The sequence below is a fragment of the Eptatretus burgeri genome, chromosome 6, assembly GCF_056783735.1.
Source record: "Eptatretus burgeri isolate ZD-2024b chromosome 6, Ebu_testis_v1, whole genome shotgun sequence".
Taxonomy (NCBI): domain Eukaryota; kingdom Metazoa; phylum Chordata; class Myxini; order Myxiniformes; family Myxinidae; genus Eptatretus; species Eptatretus burgeri.
The window spans coordinates 108,896,310-108,917,945 of NC_140966.1; the positions used below are offsets into that span (position 1 = coordinate 108,896,310).

Genomic DNA, 21,636 nt, shown 5'->3' on the forward strand with positions numbered 1-21,636 from the left:
ATACAACCACAATTAAGATTACATGAATGCATCTGAACCTTTAAACGCAATAATTTCCATTGGTGGAACATGGCCTTTTGATCGGCTCCTTGTCAATCAACACAATTAATACCAAGCAGGTTTCCCTGCGGAATACCCACCCACGTGGAGGAAGTCGAATTGTCACTGCGAGTGTCTTTGAGAGGCAATCTCGCTTCTTCACCATCAAGAGCAGCTGTCCAAAAAGAGCAAGGAAAGCACAACACAGAAGCTTTAGAGAAATGACAGGTGAAGTATGTACAGCTTGTGATGATTATGACAACGAGGTGTTCACACCTCCAATTTGGTCTCCATACCGATGCAGGCAGAATCAAGAGCGCCACTCCCCGTGATTACGTTGGAAGCGGCGGGACGGTCGGCCAGGTGCGCATCAAGGTAAACAGAAGAGAGAGTGAGGGTCAAAAAGGAGTAGAAATTGCAGTGTACCAAGAGGGCCAGCAAAGCAGGTTGTCCCACCAAAGAGATGTCCAACTGGTCATCATGAACACATGGGTCCTGTAAATGAGATTTCACAGCCAGTTGATGGTTGCGTCAATCACAAACACCTGCATCTTCCAGCTATTACATGAGCCTTGAACTCTGGAGATAAAAAGATCAAATTAATCGTGATGTTCACACATGAAATATTACTGTACTGTACATACAAGGACCAAATGTATTGGGACAGGAAGTTAATATTCAAGGAGAATTATTCACAAGCATTTATTCGCTAACAAATGGTGTGCCACTGTCACTAACAATTTGTACCAAATGCATGTTGGAACACCTTAATTACACTGCATAATGTACTGTATCAACAAAAAGGTTATCTCAATATGTTCACCCCCCGTTGAAAGCATAATAAGACTCACATTTTTAAAGTTAGCCCTTAATCAGAGCCAAAGATGGTAAAACATCAGAGCAAAACATTCCCGTTGCTTTGGACTTGATCAATACCTTCTGTTTATCCTTAATAGCACTCCTTACTTCCCTGTTCCACCCACCCTGGTCTCTTTCTACCTCCGGATTTACAACTCAATGGGATAATTACCGTAATATTACACATTTGCTCCTTGAAGGTTTCCCATTTCTCTGATGCTGACTGTTAGTTTGTTCCAATGTGGAGCACCTAACACTCCCTCATGCCCTCAAGGTTTGCCTGCCTGAAATGGAATAAACTTTCTCTACAATCCTGACCATCCTCTTCCGGCATCCTCCATTGTACAATGTCCTTCTGTGGCACACCTGAACTTCCACTTATATTCTATATACAAGGCCGTCATCCATAGCTTGATTTTGTTGTTGATACTTTTCTTTGTTGTGGTTAATTTGGCTGCAAGCCAAAAACAGTATATAATTGTTTGTATACTGCAATCATATCCTGATGTAGTTATGTTACTTCTATGCTTTGTGTTGGAACACTCATTTGAAACCATTGAGTCAATTTGATAGCATTTTTGACGGATTATGATGGGGTGTTTTCACATTTGTGTATTATTGGCAACACGTCAGGGCCGCACTTTAGGCCACCAGGGGTTGCCAGTGGCTCATGGGCCATGCAATGAAGAACAGGGCTCCATTGTGAAGCAATGGTATGCCCCCCCAGCTTTACCCCAATTAGAGAACAATATTGTAGGACGTGCCAATTTTTTCAAGAACATAATCCTGGGATGGGACCTTAGATGGTTCCAGCAGCACACCTCCCCCCCCTGCCTATGGGACCTTTTGTACATATTCAAATAGATTTTGTGCAGATGCCAAAATTCTGTGGGGATGATTTCATTCAAGTAGTAGTGGATATGTTTTCCAAGTGGGTTGAGGTGTACCCATGTAGTCATGCAGATGCTAACTAGAACAGTGGCTGAAGTGTTAATGAGAGGCTTCATTTGCAGATTTGGCCTACCCTGCAGACTCTCAAGTGATAATGGGACTTACTTTGTGGGTCAGGTGGTAAAAGAACTGTGTAAAGCTTTGCAGATAAAGCAGCATTTCCATTGTCCTTACCACCCTCAATCAGCAGGAGCAGTGGAAAGACAGAACGGGTTCCTGAAAAAAACTGGCCAAGATTTGTGACCAAACTGGGCTAAAATGGCCAGATGCAATACCAATAGCTTTGATGGCAATGAGATCAACCTCGAACAAGAAAATGCGCTTATCCCCACGTGAGATTATAATGGGAAGACCAATGAGGTTGCCATACTCAGCTCCGTTAACTGTAAAAGAAATGGGAGTTCATCAGATGGACGACACAATGTTAACATTTTGAATTGCTTTGAAGTTTAAACTGTGCCGCCAAGGACTATTATTCGCAGGTGAAGGAAACACTGCTGGAGCCAGCTACTGCTGACTGCCACAGCTTCAAACCTGGTGACTTTGTCGATATAAAAACCCATAAAAGAAAGAACGTCCTGCAACCAAGGTGAACTGGGCTCTATCAAGTCTTGCTGATAACACATCCTGCTATAAAATGTTAAGGCGGAGCAGCATGGATCCATTGCTCCCACTGCTAAAGAGGCCACAGCACTGGGAATCCCGAAGACTCCTCCTAAACGGTCGCCCTTTGACTACTATGATCGCCTTTCTTGTCAATTGTTTAATTACCCCATTTATTTTTGCTTGCATGGTCGATGTAGGGGTACTCCCATGGTCAATTAGACCAATGAATGATACCCATGCTAATGCTTGCAAGTACATTCACCAAGAAAGCAATTTTCACACACCCGCACCTATTCACCAAGTTAATAATTACATACATCGACAAAAAAAGGGAGTTAACAGATAAAGAAGTGCTACATAAGAGTAGAAGTAAAGGGGATTTAGCAGAAAGTATAAAGGCGGATTCACATCCAGATGGGATACAAGGAATCAACACTTACTTGGCCATCTCTCTAAAACATGCCAAGACTTTGAATAAAAGTGCCTGTTGGGTCTGTAATCCCATACCCCATTCAAGGAAGAGTGGGCTACCACTATTAGCAGTAACTTTTCAATGGGATGAGTGGTATGGATATTTCATAAGATGGATGCAATGAGAAAGTACTAAAGAACTAGAAGAAGAATGGATAAAGCAGCAATTATGAAAACAACTTACAGGACTAGGAATTGTATACAATGAAAAAACGTTAGTAACTGGTAACAGGCCGAAGTTTAATTTAAGCAAGATGCCTCCATATTTTGTGGCAAGACAAATAAAAGAAAAACCAGAATTATGTCGAGTGCAGAAGTCATCAGAGTGTGAGGTAAGACAGAGTGCAAAAGTTATATTTCTGAAAACCGTGCAATGAGACCACAAGCAGCACTGAAAAACACCTATTTTATTTATGGAAACCAAGCTTATCCAAGGCTTACAATTAATTGGACAGGTTCTTGTTATTTCGGTTATGTGGTACCTCATATTCGTTTACTTAGCCATTCTCCATTTCAAAATTTGAAATAAATTAAGCGAGGCATTTCTAACACTGACTGTCCCTTTATGACCATCTTTCCTCGGTATGGAAGTTGGAAGGTGACTGACAAACTTATAAATATGGTGGCTGCTTTAGAACTGCTTGCTAATGAAACTGCGGATAGTTTAGCGGATATTAATGCTGAAATGATTGCTATGCGAGCAGTAGCTCCGCAAAATCGGATCGCGTTGGATTTGGTATTTGCTGCACAAGGGGAAACCTGTGCAGTTATTGGGTCTGAATGTTGTACTTCTATCCCAAACGAATCAGAACACATTTCAAGTTTGGTAGAAAAAATAAAAGGAGCTAAATTTCACCAAATAACTGACCAAATACAGCACGGGAGTATCGGGAAGAACAAACAGCCAAATATGGAGTCATCAAGAGGAACCTCGATAAGATTCAGGTTTCGGCTGCTACTCCTCTACCATACAACACATCCAGGAGGAGCCAAGTGAACTCTACAAAAACTATTTGTAAGATTCACCCTTCTATAGACAAAGACAAAGAAAGAGATGGAGAACAAAAATAAATAAAGAGATGGAGGACAGAAGAAAGAAAACAAGTGAAATCCTTCAATACAGCGCGTGTGGTGAAGCAAATGAGTACACTAATGTTAAAATATGCAATTTATGCTTTTTCAGTTGAAAAACAATTAAAAAGCATACTTAATATTTGAAATGTAAAAATCTTGTTATTATTGTGATAAGCACCTTTATATATAACAGAAGGAATGAAATCATTTGATACAGCGTGGCAGGGGGCCGCAAAAGAATGATAGCATAAGAAGAACTTAGCTTTCAGCATTCGGCGATCGGCGCGAAATGCGATGGTGGGCGGAAATGGCGTCTTTGTTCGTTCGTACATGAGAGGGGTGCGTACATGAGAGGTGCGTACATGAGAGTACATGAGAGGGGTGCGATCCTCCAACGACCATGAGAGACGGTCGTTGGAGGATGATCCAGAACTGCAGGGTCTACCGGAGTGTTCAGTTCCTCAATACTGACCACAGGCTTGTTGTAGCAACTCTAAAGCTGCACCTTAAATCCTGGAGAATGGTACCATCCCAGCCGAGGCTGGATGTTGCCAAGCTCAGGGATGAGAGAGTAGCTGAGGAGTTTACGAACAGGCTGAGTGGACACTTGGGGGGTCTGGGTGCTTTGGGGGGTCCTGAAGAGTTGTGGAGCGCCTTCAAGACCACCGTCCTTGATGTTGCCGGTGGATGCCTTGGAGCTCACCGCAGAGTAAAGAAGAATTTTGTCTCTCAAGGGACACTGGATACCATTGACCAGAGTCGCAGGGCCAGGCTGAATGGCAGAGTTGAGCTGTTCAGGGAGCTGAGGCGTAAAACTGTACGTGCACTGAGGGTGGACAAGGAGGCCTATGTGCGAGGAATCTGTGAGGGGGTAGAGCATCACCTGTGGACAGGTGATTCTCGTCCCGCTTACAGGGGAATTCACGCATTACGTTCATCCAAGCCCATCCCTCGGAGCACTACAGTTCGAGCAGAGAGTGATAGGCTCTTGACAGAGAAGTCTGAAGTGAAGGCCCGCTGGGCCGGTTACTTTAAGCGGTTGTACCAGGCTGATCCCCCAACTGTCGAGTTGGACGTCAAGGGTGTTACAATCCCTGTTGCTGACCCTCGAATCAACTGTGGTCCACCTACGCTTGTGGAAACACGGGCTGCGATGAACCGGTTGAAACGGGGAAAAGATCCAGGGATCTGTGGCATCCATGCCGAACTTCTCAAGGCTGGTGGAAATGCTGCACTCGTGTCGTTGCATGCAGTTTTGTGCTCTGCCTGGAACACAGGCATCATCCCAACTGACTGGAAGAGGGGCCTTGTTGTCCCTCTCTGGAAAGGGAAGGGTGATCGCCAAGACTGCAACAACTACCGAGGGGTGACGCTGCTCTCAGTGCCGGGCAAGGTCTTTGCTCGGATAATTCTCGATAGGGTTCGCCACCATCTGCTTGAGCACCAGCGTCCAGAGCAGTCAGGCTTTACACCAAAGAGGTCAACGATTGACCGTATCCTTGCACTTCGTGTCCTCACCGAACGCAGACGAGAGTTTCGGCAGGGGCTGCTTGCAGCTTATGTTGATCTCTGTAAAGCGTTCGATTCAGTGAATCGGGATGTCCTCTGGAGGATTCTTGGTCTTCGTGGGGTGCCACCAAAACTGATCGATCTGATGTCTGAACTCTACTCTGGTACTGAGAGTGCTGTGAAGTGTGGTGGTACCATCTCTGACTTATTTCCAGTTGTTACTGGAGTTCGTCAGGGATGTGTACTTGCCCCCACACTTTTCAGCACTTGTATGGACTGGATTCTAGGGAGGATGTCGGAGAGATCAAGTTGCGGTGCGACATTTGGGAATGTCAAGATCTCGGACCTTGACTTTGCAGATGATGCAGTCATCTTTGCGGAGACTTTAGACATCCTCTTGGGGGCCCTCGAGGTGCTGAAGGAGGAGTCGGAGCCGTTGGGATTACGGGTTTCTTGGGTCAAAACTAAGATCCAGGCTTTCGGTGACATCTTGGATGCTGCTGTCCTGTCTGTGTCTGTTTGTGGTGAGGATGTTGAGGTCGTGGAGAGATTCACTTACCTTGGCAGTGATATTCATGTCTCTGCTGGCTGCGAGTCAGAGGTCAATAGACGTCTGGATCGGGCCTGGGGAGTCATGGATTCACTGGATCATGGGGTGTGGCGCTGCCGGTACCTGTGCGGGAGGACGAAAGTCCGAGTCTTCAGGTCCTTGGTACTTCCAGTCTTGCTCTATGGGTGCGAGACTTGGACTCTGACCAAGGATCTGAGACGGAGACTTAATTCCTTTGGTACCAGGTCTCTTCGGAGAATCCTTGGCTATTGCTGGTCGGATTTTGTGTCCAACGAGCGGTTGCTGAGAGAGACTCGGATGAGATTTGTTACCTGCATAGTCCGTGAGCGTCAGTTGTGGCTGTATGGACATGTGGCTCGTTTTCCTGACTCTGATCCTGCTCACCAGATTCTCTCAGCGAGGGAGTCTCATGAGTGGAGGAGGCCAGTGGGTCGACCACGTGCCTCATGGTTGCAACAGGTTGACCATCATCTCAAGGAGATGGGGATGGGCCTGGCATCTGCCTGGGGGATGGCCAGACGGAGGCCCCTGGAGTACCGGCGGAAAGTGGACGCAGCGACGTGCTGTTCTGGCACATGCTCCCATACCTGACCTGACCTGAGGGGTGCGTTTCTTGGTTTTTTCCCAGTCAAGCAATAAATTAAATGTTTTTCAAATATATAACACATTAGTTTCAGAAATTTCCATTGAAATACTTGGGTATTTCCGTCAATTCTCACTATTTCCGTCTCGGTTACGCACTGCCATCTACCGGACGGCCGTCATTGGCTGTCTTGAGGCACGTGGGGGGGGGGGACAGGGGACACCGGAGACGTAGTAGACACCGGGGACATTTGAAACTCGGTGCAATTGTATACAGCGCATGCGCTGTAATGAGATGGACAGAAAAAACACATCAACAGAAAACACCATACTATATACCAACAGAAAGCACACAAACCACACACCAAAAAAGCACACACACACACACACACACACACACACACACACACACACACACACACACACACACGCACACACACACACACACACACACACACACACACACACACACACACACACACACACACACGCTACCTTAACACTTCTTACCTGACCTCCATAGAATGTACACAGGAATCCACCAGCACACATATCAAAACACAGGCCCTCTATTTGTAATGAAGATCCATTTCCAGTAAACACTTATGACACACTTCCGGTTTAATTATTTATTTATTTATTTATTTATTTTAACATATAACCTATTATTTGTTATTCTCATTTCACACAACTTCCAATGCTACAGGAACCTGTTGACAGGAAAAACCAACCAAACTTAAACAAGAGATTATAATGACGTTTAAAAACATTCTCACATGATCAAATCAACCTCTTTGCACAATGACCCCTCTTAAACGTGATGGAATATATCTTCTTAATGCGAACCACAAAATCATCCTTAACAGAACAAATTCTAGCAAATCGAATAAGCTGAGATGAAAACATATTGTAACCTATCTTAACTGGTACATTACTCGATGGAAATGTATACAAGACAACAGGAAAACTAAAAGTCACTTTTATGAAACACATTTGCACGAAAACAATTATTTACAACTATAACGAACACTTCCACATATGTCATGACACTATCATCATTACGACTCTTATCTGCTATTAGGCTTTCTAGATAAATCCTATGATTCAGCCAATCAAAAAACTTATAACTAATCACACAAATATCATCAATATAACGACATGTAGAAGATAACATTTTAGCGAGGCCTAACTTCTACTTCATCAAATTCTGCACAAATGAAAACTCACAATAAACAAGGAAAATGTCTGCAAATAGGGGGCTGCAGTTCCCTCTATCCCTCCATATGAGGGATGGCACACCTTGTGATGCAACGGCCTGCCTGAGAAGCACCAATCCAACAGTTTGTAGCCAGGTCAGAAATGAAACCCAGACGAGATAGCTGAGAGGTAAGTGTGCTACCTCGATACCTTCCTGTCCTACCTGTGATTCCTCTTGATATGAACTGTGGAAAGAAAACCGCCACCCATCCCCAACCCCATACCTTCCCTTGAGTAAATCCCAGCCACCAAATAGTAAGCCGTGCCAACATGATCCCCCTTCTCTCCACATGCGCTCACACTTTGACAAGGTGAGACCATCTTGGATTTTACCTGCCACAAGTCATCCTGCACGTCATCAGTCAAACAGGGACGTGGAACTGCCAACAGGTTTTGCAGAATGAATGCCACCTGCACACAACGATGGCACAAAGCAAAAAGTGGATCTCATGAATGTTGTTTGGAATTAATCTTCATTACATTCCCTGTATTTTTATTCATTTTATTTCAAAACGGGCATGGGCAGCAGTGTGATGGGTAGTATTTCAGGGTCTATCCCATGGTGTCAACAGAGCATCACAATTCATCCAAAAAGTGTAGACTGTCACCATAGACGTATGTTACGTGACCTGTCACAATAGGTTTATGTTATCATAGGTGTATGTTCCCTGTCACCAAAGGTACATGTTACATGACACTGTCACCATGTCACAAGATCACATTGGTGAGGTGTAGAGCATTACACAAGGTCCATGGTGTGATGCTATGTACTGTATGTGTTGGAGAGAACATGTTCTGCCTCACAGGTGCAGTGTATCTTATGCTTCACATATATATATATATATATATATATATATATATATATATATATATATATATATATATATATATATATATATATATATATATATATATCTTCTTCTTCTTCTTCTTTCGGCTGCTCCTGTTAGGGGTCGCCACAGCGGATCATCCATATGATCCGCATAGTGATTTGGCACATGTTTTACACCGGATGCCCTTCCTGACGCAACCCTGGTCGCCCCTTACGACACAGGGATCTGGTACACCTGTTTTAACCGGGGTATACACCGGCCCAGTACACTGGTACTCATTTCGCCGACCTCGGAAGGATGACAGGCTGAGTCAACCCCCTGGTGTATTAATTCAGTGACCCAACGGGGATTGAACTCAGGACCTTTTGGATCCCAAGCCGCTGCCCTTACCACTGCGCCAACACCAGGCATATATATATATATATATATATATATATATATATATATATATATATATATATATATATATATATATATATATATATATATATATATATATATATATATATATATATATATATATATACACACATGATACAAAATGCACAGATGAAAGGACTGTGCAAATAGTGTACTCTGGTAAGGACACGAGACTTGCATTCCAAAGATTGTGGTGGCAGCAAAAAGGAGTTGGGGAATAGAGGTAGGGAGATTATTATGTCTGCACTCGATATTTTTGTTATTTTGTATACAACGTCGAGGCTCGTATAAGAGCTAACACATGGTCTCTTATATCACAATGGGAGCAGAAGACAAGAGGGGTGGAAGAGGGAAGCACAAAACAGTGGGGAACAGAGACATTAAGAGATCTGTGGAAGGAATAGGGATGGGGTGGGAGTCAAGATGTACACGACAGGGACTTTCAGGAAGGAAAGCAGGGAATTTGAAGGAGGTGGGTTTGGGGCAGATTAATGGGGGTAAAAAAAAACATCATGGTTTGGGACGGGGGAAGACATGAGATGGTGGTGAACAGCTGTTTTGAAGACCTGGAGAGAAGAGTGGAATTGAAGAGAGTGTGGGAGTTTGTTTGAGAGGCGGGGAAAGAGGAATGAAAGAGTGAAGAAATAAAAAATGACCGTTTTTACAGCCATTTTTCCCTGCTGTGCAGGGGTTTGGCTTTTTCTTGAGGCAATGTTTTATGGCCGGATGCCCTTCCTGACGCCAACCCTGGTCGCCTCTTACAACACACAGGGATATGGTACACCTATTCTAACCGGGGCATACACCGGGACCAGTACACTGGTTCTCATTCCGCTGACCTCGGAAGGATGACAGGCTGAGTCAACCCCCTGGTGTTAATTCAGCAGCCAACGGGGCTTGAACTCAGGACCCTGGGATCCCAAGCCACCACCCTAACCACTAAGCCAACACCAGGCTTATAGTGAAGGTGAGCAGTAATTCTTGATTTTGGTAGTTTCACCAAAAGGGGGCTGCAGGTGGACCTTCAGAAATATGGGGGTGGGGGGGGGAGACAGATCACAGACAGAGCAGGGATCACAGAGGATGCCCAGTCGGTGACTGGCTTTGGAGGCTAGTTTGGAAATGTGGCTGTGCCAGGAAAGATTATGGCAGATAGTGAGACCCAGAAGCTTGAATGAAAGGATTTGGACCTGCTTGTGATTTTATCCCAATCTGCAGAGAATGAAGAGGCTGCTGGCTGCTGATCTGAGGGATGACAGATAGTACGGCCGAGGGTGGAGTCATCAGCAAAGATATAAAGAGGATTTTCCAGGGAGTTAGAGAGATCATTGATGAAAACCAGAAAAAGCACAGGACCCTGAACACTGCCTTGACGAACTCCAGCCTGGACAGGAAGAGGGAATGAAAGAATTCCCTTATATTGGGGGCTCTTAGCAATTTTACCGTTACAAGTCGGAAGAAAGCATAATTTTTTTTTCATGCAGCTACATTACCCTATTTTAAAGATTTTTAGTCGTGGAGCCACTCAAAAATGTCAACCTCTGCCGAAATACAGGGTGCCAAAATTCGGAAGGCCCCTGCGTCATCCCGTGCTCCTTTTCTGCTGGAGGAAGGACTTAGAATGACGACCACGCCTCTGAAGTGCTCCAATTCCGATGGAGGAACAGCAGAACGCTCCTTAAAATGGCGGCGGTAAGTCGAAAATTTGAATTCTCCGACATCACCTTCAGTGTCAAAATGCAGAAATGTGAAATATTTCACGATTGCTTTTGTGATAATGTGAATCATGTCAACAATTTATGTAACAGCATGCAACTTATTGACCACTAACATAGTTTTCGGACCAGTTTCATGGCTCAGTTGTCAGTCTTCTCTTTTCGGCTGGATTCAAACTCTCGAATCCAACACAAGTCTCGATATCATGCCCCTTTCGAGATTTTGTGGCCTAAACAAACGTTTTCTATACCAGATAGGATATCCAACAGGTTTCAGCACACAAGTTAGACATAACTTTGGAAGTGTTATGGGTCAAAATGAGCAGCGATTCTCGGGTCACTGTGCATGAATTTTGTGTTTCGGGCGGAGTCTCTCGCGATCTTTTTCGCTTTGTCAGGAGATTTGATATGCCAAAATATCCCTTTTGACATCCTGAACCCCAACAAGTTTCAGGATTTTTCGAAATTCTTGTAGGAGATGAAAAAAAATGCATGATATTAAAATATTTTCTTCTACTGTCTGTTCAACCTGCTGAGAAGTGATATCCGATTGATTTTCTCCACAGGCATTTATCTTATTGGTATGAAATTTCACATGCAAAAAAGCCCCATACAAAGAAGTTTTCCAAACACGCTATATTAATTTTTCAGAAATCAGTATGAATGCATTTCTAAATTGAAAATTATCAAAAATCTAATATGAAGCTTGTTAAACATTTTTTCAAATTACATTTTTAGACAGGAAGCCTTTTGGAAAACGTTTTGCTCACATGCTCAAACTCATCCATGTGAAATTTCATACGGCTGTGGAGCAGATGAACCATATATCACTCCTTAGCAGGTTGAACGCCATTTTAAAATCAGTGACCATCACCTATTGACCTTTTTCAGAATGAATTCATCACAACAACATTTGATTGGTCAAGATGCCTCGTCTGCCAGCGTCACACAAGCAAAATGTTGAGATGTCGGTGTCCGGCTGACGATCCCATCATACGCCAGCATAATTGGGATGCCCACAAAAATTTCATCAGCAACGTGCGAGAATTCAAGGCGATCGACAGTCTACCTGTGGCTGTTTATTTTGGAGAGGTCACTGTCAGTGACTTGATCAATAATCAGATCAATAATCAGATCAATAATTAAGATCAATAATCTTAAATCAGAGCTGGCACAAGAGCTGCCATGCCAAATTCAACAACACCAAACTGATCAGAGTGAAAAATGGTGCCGCGAAACGATGTCTTGTTGAAGCTGACGAGACCAATGAACCGAGACGGTCGAAACGATGCTCCATCGCCCCAGATGTCTGCGTGTTTTGTATAGACTCTAGAGACTGGTAATCTCCATCGCTTCAGCACCAAAGAAGCAGATCAGCGGCTCCGTCTTATGGTCACGGAGCTTCAAGAAACAGAATTGCATGCCAGAATCGCTGGTGGAGACCTCACTGCTATTGATGCCATGTACCATAAAAATTGCCTCACCAACATGAACAATAAGTATCGGGCCTACAAAAGGAAGGAAAATGCTACGCTCAACATTGATGAGCACGTGAATGAGTCCCGGGCATTCAGTGAGCTTGTGTCGTACATGGAAAACTGCATGCGAAATGATTCATGTCTGATCTTCAAGTTGTCGGAGTTGCATTCCTTATATGTTGATTGACTGGCGAGCTTTGGGATTCATAAAACTGTCAACAAGACACGGTTCAAGCAGCAGATACTGGATCATTTCCCTGACTGCCATGAAGAATTCGATGGCCGTAATACCATCATAATATTCGATGACTGCCTGAGAGTGTTAATGAGGGACGCCACTAAAGTGAGGAACTTTAGTGAAGACGCAAGTATCCTGACGAAGGCGGCTCATATTGTCCGTGAAGACATATTTAATCACAAAACCTTCTAATTCGACGGGAGCTTCACAGAAGGATGCCAGAAGGATTCGACACCTTCCACCCTGAGACATCTCATATCCATGATTTTGTACGGACCCGATGTCAGCAATCGGACTCGGTGCGATTCCCAAGCTTGCCTCACTATTTCACAGGCGGTTGTCCTGAATGCAAAAAAGTTTGGAAGTGAAGGTTAATCCAACATGAAACACGTCAGAAATGTAAGCCTTCACCTGACCACATGTGGTTACCAAGATGTATGGTCATTTTGAGACATCCTCTCCCAGTTATGGCATTCCAGCGCAATTCGCATAAATTATGAGAATCTCTATTTATCTCGTGTAATTGTAATGGATTTTCATATTAATTCCATTTTTACATCGCATAATTCTGTATTACTGATGAGGTATTCGTAATTACCTAAGAGTGAACCGGATAGATATCAGTAATTTCTTCACTTTGCAACCAAAAACGTAAAATCAACCAACTTGACCTTTGACCTATATGTTTGACCTTGAAAACTGACCTTCAAGGTCAAATTTGATGTGGCTCCACGAATGAAATTAAAGCTTGTGTCCAGTTGATGTTGCATACAAAATTTGGTGCTTTCTTCTGTCATGTAACGGTATGGCCTATATTTGAACCTAAGAGCCCCCACTATTAAGGGCCACGCGTTGAATTCAACAGGAGAGGAAGTCTGCGAGCAGTGAGTGGAGATTGCCTTGGATACCATAGGAAGAGAGTTTGGTGAGAAGGGCAGGGTGCCAGTCTATATTGAGGGAGATGGCTCTGATCTCATGTCTGGCTTTGAGGACCTTCATCCATTGTTGGGAAAGCAAGAGCAGCATGTTGAGGTAGAGTGACCTGGTCTGAATCCAAATTGATGATCGGAAATCAGGCCATTGGAGAAGAGGAAGGATTTAATGTCGGAAGCGATGATTGATTCCATGACCTTGCTGATTATTGGGAGAAGACTGATTGGTCTGCAGTTGCAGGGATCAGTTTTAGCACCATTTTTATGTGGAGAGGTTATGTTTGCTGATTTCCAAGCAGATAGCATATGACCTTGAGCAGATGAGAGGGTGAGTAGAACAGAGAGAGGGTGAGCAAGAGCAGCAGAGCAGGTTTTTAGGACACGTGGGCTGATGCTGTTTGGACCAGTTGCAGAATCAGAGTCGCGGTTTGACAGCAAACTCTCCACCTTGTCGGGAGAAAAGGACACAGAGTCCAGGAACAGCTGGGTGCGACTGGGTAAATTGTGTCCAGAAAGTGATGGGTTTGGGACACAATATTTAGAAGCAACACAGAGTTTAGGCATTCAGCCTTTTCAAGAGCAGTGTCAGCTGTGCAGCCATTTGAGGTAAGAATATACACCAGAAACAGACTTAACCAGATGCCACCAGGATTTGGTGGAGGGAGACAGGTTTGAGAGTTCAGAGTCCAGATTAGAAAGATGTTGTTTCCTGACTCTCCTGAGGGTAACACACACTTGTTTCGAGTTTTGTGGAAGGAACTGAGATCGCCTTCAGTTGGATTTGCCTTCAAGGGTGAGGGGAGAGCTTCTGAGAGAGGTGACAAGCTTGGGGGGGGGGGGGGGGGGAAGTGATCTTAAATCAAAGTGAACAAGAAAAAGAGCAATCAGAGATTGCAGACCCTTGCCGGAACTTGTTTTTTGTGGTGTTTGTGTACTGGTGTGTTACATAATTAATAACAGACATAATTAGAACTGCCACCTGATAACTGTGAGCAGTGATGACCAGGTACCAAGATGTCCCGCTTTGATATGGCTGCAAGGCCATGTGACTCATAAATTATTCGTGAATACCCTGGTATCACCAAGGCTCAGGGAACATTTGTGTGAAGTTTCCCCTCGATCTGTCCAGCCGTTCTGAAGAAGATTTTTTTTTATAGGTTTTCGGGTAAATCCAATATGGTTGTCAAACCATGTGACCTATGATGTCATATGTGTGAATGTTTTGTTCTTCAGGAATAGGTGGTCATATGTGTAAATTGCCTCAATCTGTTCAGCCATTTCAGAGAAGATTTTTGAAGGTGAAAAAAAAACAAATGGCTGCCAAATCATGTGACTGATGACGTCGTCATTTTTTTTTTCTGTGGACCAATTTATCCCCAGATGCAGGGCCGGATTTAGGGCAGGGCCCACAGGGCCACGGCCCGGGGCACCGAGCCTCCCAGGGGCCCCGCACAAACACAAAGATTACAATAAATTCTGCTATTTTCCCCCTTTTGTTTGTTTGTGAAAAAAAATCTAGTTTGTTTGTGTAAATGGTCAGTGAATCACGAAACAAATACTCAATATCCCTGTTAATTTGGCATCTGTTTGGTTATGTTTATCATTTATTTTACATCTTTGAACTTACTTTTTTCCTTTCCACTGATCATAAGAGCGCAATCTTAAGGTCTACCACAGAAATAGGTCACACGAAAAAAGTGAGGGTTTTCCCAATCATAGCAAGCTATGGCCGTCTCGATTTCATTTTTGCAAAATTACATGCCCGCCCTGAATTTATGTTTGCTATGTACTGCGCAGGCGTACTGCTGGGGGTGGTTATACTATAATTGTGTAATTCAAGTTTACACACCGGATAATACTTTATTATATTTATAAGGTGCGTCTCGGTGGCAGAGTGGTAAGGTTGCTGGCTGGTCAACTCTATGTGGATTCGGCGGAGTGAGTTTGAATCCTACCGGTGGCATATGTTAACTAGAACGGGCACTCAGTAGAGTGCATACCTTCGCCAATGCTACATTTTGCCCCCCCCCCCCCCAGAAACCGTTGATTGTGAGGGTATTTAATCCCATACCACATCTGCCATCTCATATGTGTTATGATGGCTTAAAAACATTAAATTTCCTGCTGTTTGACACTGATTCACGTACATTGTACAATTTCTGTATGAACTCCCTGACCTTTGACCCAAACCGCTAACAAAGGTAATGACGTCATTGTGTCATATCGTATATCACAATATTGGGCATTGAATTCACAACATTTTGGCATTGGTTGCATGCAAATTGGATAAAAATCGACCGCACTATGGCAAAATGACGATTTTGACCTTTTCATGACTTCGACCTTGACCTTTGTACTCTTAATTTTGCAATTGGGATTAGAGTGTGGGGAATAGAACAGTCAACATTTTGGTGTTGGTTTCATGCAAATCGGATAAGAATTGACCGTGTTATGACTAAAACCGCACATTTAGCAATGTCGTGACCCCCCCTGACCTTTGACTCCCAACCGCTAATAAGGGTTATTACGTCATTGTGACATGTCACATATCACAATATGGGGCATTGAATTCTAAACATTTTGGCATTAGTTGCATGCAAATTGGATACAAATTGACCACGCTATGGTAAAAAGACGATTTTGACCTTTTCATGACCTTGACCTTGACCTTTGACCCGATCGCTCCCAAAATCTAATCAAATGGTCCTCGGATAATAACCAATCATCAAACCAAATTTGCTGCAATTCAGTTCAATACTTTTGGAGTTATGCGAATAACAAACAAACAAACAAACAAACACACATATTCACAAATAAATAAATAAATACACAGCGATCAAAACATAACCTTTGCAACAAAGTTTGCGAAGGTAATCATGTGAAAGAGACTCCACTGGAGGTATCAGGAAGAACCCGAACAAGTAAAAAGCAATGATGAAGTCATCAGGAGGAACCTGGATAGGATTCACATTTCACCTGATACTCCTCCACCCCAAAACCCATCCAGGAACAGCCAAGTGAGCCTTATTCAAAAAACATTTAAAAAAAAAAACAAAATATATAAAAACCAAGCTCTAAAACATTAAATAATTCTGCCTGCCAGACAATGTGTCGATCAAGTTTGAAATTCAAAACATGTGTTCCCCATCATGACTGCATTGTATGTGGGAAGTTTCATGTCGATTGATTAAGCGGTTCCAGAGAAGATATAATTGAATATTATTTTTCAATCCAATATGGCTGTCAAACCACGTGACCTATCAATTATTCCTGAACAAATTTGGACACCCATGGCTTGATGAACATTTGTGTGAAGTTTTCCCTCGATCTGTCCAGCCGTTCCGGAGAAGATTTTCATAGGTTTGATGATAAATCCAATATGGCTGCCAAACCGTGTGACCTGTAATGTCAGATGTGACCTGTGAAACCTTTGGTTCCTCATGGATAGGTGGTCGGTCATACGTGTAAATTTTCACCTCAATCTGTTCAGCCACTTCAGAGAAGATTTTTGAAGGTATTTGTTATTTTAACAATATGGGTACCGAATCACGTGACCAATGGCGTCATCAAATTTTGTTCTGCGGAACATTTTATTCCTAGGTGACCCTCAAAAATGTTTATACTGATCAGATGTAGCATTCTACATATGCTATGATGACGTCAAAACTAAGGCATCTATGACGTCATAAAAATCACTTGTTCCACATGAGGATTACTTGTCATGTGCCAAGTTTCAATTGCTTCCTTGGTGCGGTTTCAGAGAGGTCCAACGTTTTTCCAACATGGCTGCTACGCCACATCATCTATGATGTCACAATTACAATTAAATCATTTTACATGAGGCGTCACACCGATGTTGAAAATTTCGTCTCAATACGAAAAGTGGTTCGGGAGAAAAACACGAAGTTCTGTGCGGACAAAGAAACAAACAAAATGACGATTTCGACCTTTTCATGACCTCGACTTTGACCTTTGTACTCTTAATTTTGTAATTGGTATTAGAGTGTGGGGAACAGAACAGTCAACATTTTGGTGTTGGTTTCATGCAAATCAGATAAGAATTGACCGTGTTATGACTAAAACTGCACATTTTGCAATGTCGTGACCCCCCCTGACCTTTGACTCCGAACTGCTAATAAGGGTAATTACGTCATTGTGTCAGGTCACATATCACAAGACGGGGCATTGAATTCTGAACATTTTGGCATTAGTTGCATGCAAATTGGATACAAATTGACCGCGCTATGGTAAAAAGACGATTTTGACCTTTTCATGACCTTGACCTTGACCTTTGACCCGATCGCTCCCAAAATCTAATCAAATGGTCATCGGATAATAACCAATCATCCCACCAAATTTGCTGCGATTCAGTTCAATACTTTTGGAGTTATGCGAATAACAAACAAACAAACACACATTCACAAATAAATAAATAAATACACAGCGATCAAAACATAACCTTCGCAACAAAGTTTGCGAAGGTAATCATGTGTCATGGCCGAGACACGGTGGTTTCCTCCGGGTTCTCCGGTTTCCTCCACCAGAGAGACACACCTCGCAATAATAATCTGAGCCGTGGAGAGATACTCGACAAGCCCTCGGCTTCTTATCAATCCACATTAATATATCTCAATTATTATTATTATTATTATTATTATTATTATTATTATTATGGTGTGTTTGGTGTCAACTGCTGAAATATTGCTTTCTATTGTAGGAACTGCCTTTGTGTGGACCTGGTTAAGCCATGGCGGAACGTGAACGTGATCGAGGAAGAAAATACCAGTTTGGTGCGGCCAAGCGGAAGGAAAGCATAGCAGCCGAAAGCGAACGGAACAAGCTACCCAAAATTACAAGTTGGCCTAAGAGTACAACAGCCACAGTCGGGTTATACAATGAACAGGATAGCAACGCGAAGGGAAACATAGCTACGACTACGTCAGCAACATCTGCTGTTGGCCCTGCTCCTTGTTTCAGTGCTGCTGATGCTCGCGGTGATAAAAACTCAAACGATTCTGCTTCAGAATGTGGTTCATAAGTCGACAGCGAAACGGTGGAAGATTATGAAAAAGACATTGGCCCTTGGCCAGACCAGCTACCAGAGAAGTTCCGAAACTACTGGATCGAGAAGGGTAGTGCACAATGTCATAATGTAGACAGTGACTACAAGAACTCCGCTGTCCGTGATGGAAATAAAACTCGTCATCGTACAAAAAATTTGTTCAGTTGAAAACACGTGTTATCTGGAGAAGAAATCGATCTCAGTTGGCTGTGCTATTCCGAAGAGACCGGCCGTCTGTTCTGTTTTATTTGCCGTCTGATGTCACCCATGTCAAACACTAAAAGTCGGTTTACATCCGGGTTCCAAGATTGGAAGCATTACAGGGAGTCGATAGAAGGACACAGTAATTCAGATCAGCATAAACAGGCAATGTCGAGCCTGGCCAGCAGAAAATCATTGCAAGGCCGCGTTAACGCTGGACTAGTTCGTCAGTACGAGTCAGAACAGCACTAATGGCATGAAGTGCTACGACGGTGCGTGGATGTCCTCATGTTTCAATGTGAACGTGGTCTGCCCATCCGAGGTGACGACGAGGTGATCGGTTCGGTACATAACGGAAATTACCTGGGAGTGATGGAGCTTCTGAGCAAGTACGACACTTTCCTTGCGGCACATCTCCGTAAACATGCCAACAAAGGGAGCGGTAACTTAAACTACCTCTCATCGACAGTATGTAACGAACTAATCAATGTGTTGGGTAGAAAAGTTCTGAGTGCCATTGTAGCAGAAGTTCGGAGGGCCAAATATTACTCCATATCGGTGGACTCCACTCCGGACGTGTCGCACACTGACCAGCTATGTCTAACCATCCGCTACGTGTTGCCAGAGGGGCCAGTAGAGCGTTTCTTGACATTCATGCCCTTACTGAATCATACCGGAAAGGAGATCACAGACGTAGTTATTGATTTTCTCCAAACGAACAAAATTCCGATCTCTGACTGTTGTGGTCAATCGTACGACAACGCCAGCAACATGTCTGGAAAATACCGTGGCATCCAGGCGCACCTAAAAAGTCGTTGCGAATTCGCAGAGTTTGTTCCTTGCATGGCTCATTCTCTCAACCTCATCGGGATGTGTGCTGCTCAGTGCTGCATGGCTGCTGTGACTCTGTTTGGTATCGTTCAACGGCTGTATGTTTATCTTGTGAAGTCAACCTATCGTTGGCGCAAACATCGCGATGCACTGAAACATATGCCAGTCGTCAAGTGCTTGTCAGATACACGGTGGTCGGCCCGTGCAGATGCTGTAGAAGCACTGGCCAATGGATTCCAGCAAAATATCACGGTACTTGACGATCTTGCAATGGATGAACATCGAAACGCAGAGGCCAAAAATGAGGCATCTGCTATTCTGAAGGAATTGGAAAAACTTGAGACGGTGATTCTGCTAGTAACATGGCAGGAAATTCGAAAGAGGTTCAACGCGACAAGTCAGCAGTTACAGAAGCCGGGGCTCGATTTGAACACGGCAGTGAAACTACTCGAATCACTGACAGAGTTCGTACAGGACCTACGGGAACGGTTCGATGACTTTGAACATATTGCTATTGATAAATGTGGTCACAGCGAGTACGAAGACGATCGGCGACGTGTTCGAAGGAGGAAGCGACATCATGATGAAGTAGACAGCGCCGATGACACCCAGTTACCGCCCAGAGAGAGATTCAGGACCACATCCTACATACCCATCATTGATCAGCTAACAACGTCACTAGGAGATCGCCTCAAGGCCTATGGAACACTCCGTCAACGTTTCGCATTATTTTCAGAAATAACGACCATGCAGATGGATAAGCTCCGCGACTCCGCCGCAGAACTGGTGAAGAGTTACCCGAACGACCTGGAACCTTCTCTGGTTTTGGAAATTGTACGTTTCCAGGCATTTCTCAAGACGATGCAGACAGAAGACTCGGAAAAATTGTCTGAAACTACTATGTTTTCCACAATCCACAACTACGATATGGTGGCAGCGTTCACCAACGTGGAGATAGCTTTGCGGGTATACCTGTCAGTGTTTGTCACGAACTGTACGGGAGAACGATCATTCTCAAAATTGAAAAGGATCAAGAACTATCTGCGTAGTACGATCGGCCAAGATCATTTGGCATCGCTGGCCATACTGAGTGCTGAACACGAACTATTCAGGAGAGTAAGCACACGCGAAACAATCGAGGACTTTACGCGAATCAAAGCCAGGAAGAAGCTCAAAGATTCTGTCGGTTTTTAACATCTCGCAAATATATTGTAGCAATTACCCCAAAGTGTGCAATAATGCAATCATATCTGCAAAACGACAAAAAAAACTTTCTACATTGAGATTTGAGATGATACCATCACGTTTTGGTTTTGCGATTATTTTCTCTGTTCCGTTGTTTTCATCCATAGTGGTGTTTCTTGTATATAAAATTTTGTTACTAGTAGTTTCTGAAATACATGTTTTTACACATAAACCGTGGTTTTTTCTTTTGCCCAGCCTAGGTTGGTGCATTTATATATGAATACTTTTATAAGCATATATGAAGTAAAAATGGCTGCGCCCTGAGAGGGCCCCGCGTACTTCTAGGGCCCAGGGCCCAGCAACACATAAATCCGGCCCTGCCCAGATGACCCTCAAAAATCTTCATACTGATCAGATGCAGCGATCTACATATGCAATTATGACATAACGAAGGCACCTATGATGTCTTTTTTTTAATCACTCATATCCACCAAGAGGAATATTTGCCATGTGCCAAGTTTCAATTTTTTTCCTTGGTATGGTTTCAGAGATACAGAGGCCCAAAGTTTTTCCGTTTTCCAACATGGCTGCCACACCATGTGACCTATGATGTCATAATTATCATTAAAACATTCCACATGAGTCGTTGCTCCTATGTTGAAAATTTTCTCTCAATCCGACAAGCGGTTGCGGAGAAAAACACTGAAGCTCTGTGTAGACAAACAAACAGAAAAAAAAAACGACAAAACAAACAAACAGACACAAATGCAACACCTCTCCTCTGGTGAGGGTAACTGGAAGGACACTCGGTAGAGTGCATACC

The 21,636-nt window shown here is 43.5% G+C and overlaps 1 protein-coding gene across 3 annotated transcripts in view; it reads right to left on the bottom strand.

Moving 5' to 3' along the window:
* Positions 1–21,636, bottom strand: part of RTTN (rotatin) — a 317,466-nt gene that overhangs the window by 78,553 nt on the left and 217,277 nt on the right. For all 3 annotated transcript variants that reach the window (XM_085886669.1, XM_085886670.1, XM_085886671.1), the window contains exons 33-35: positions 8,252–8,329; positions 336–534; positions 141–214 (exon numbers count right to left, since the gene is read on the bottom strand). In XM_085886669.1, the coding sequence (XP_085742795.1) occupies positions 141–214; positions 336–534; positions 8,252–8,329 (351 nt within the window). The remainder of the gene's footprint in view (positions 1–140; positions 215–335; positions 535–8,251; positions 8,330–21,636) is intronic.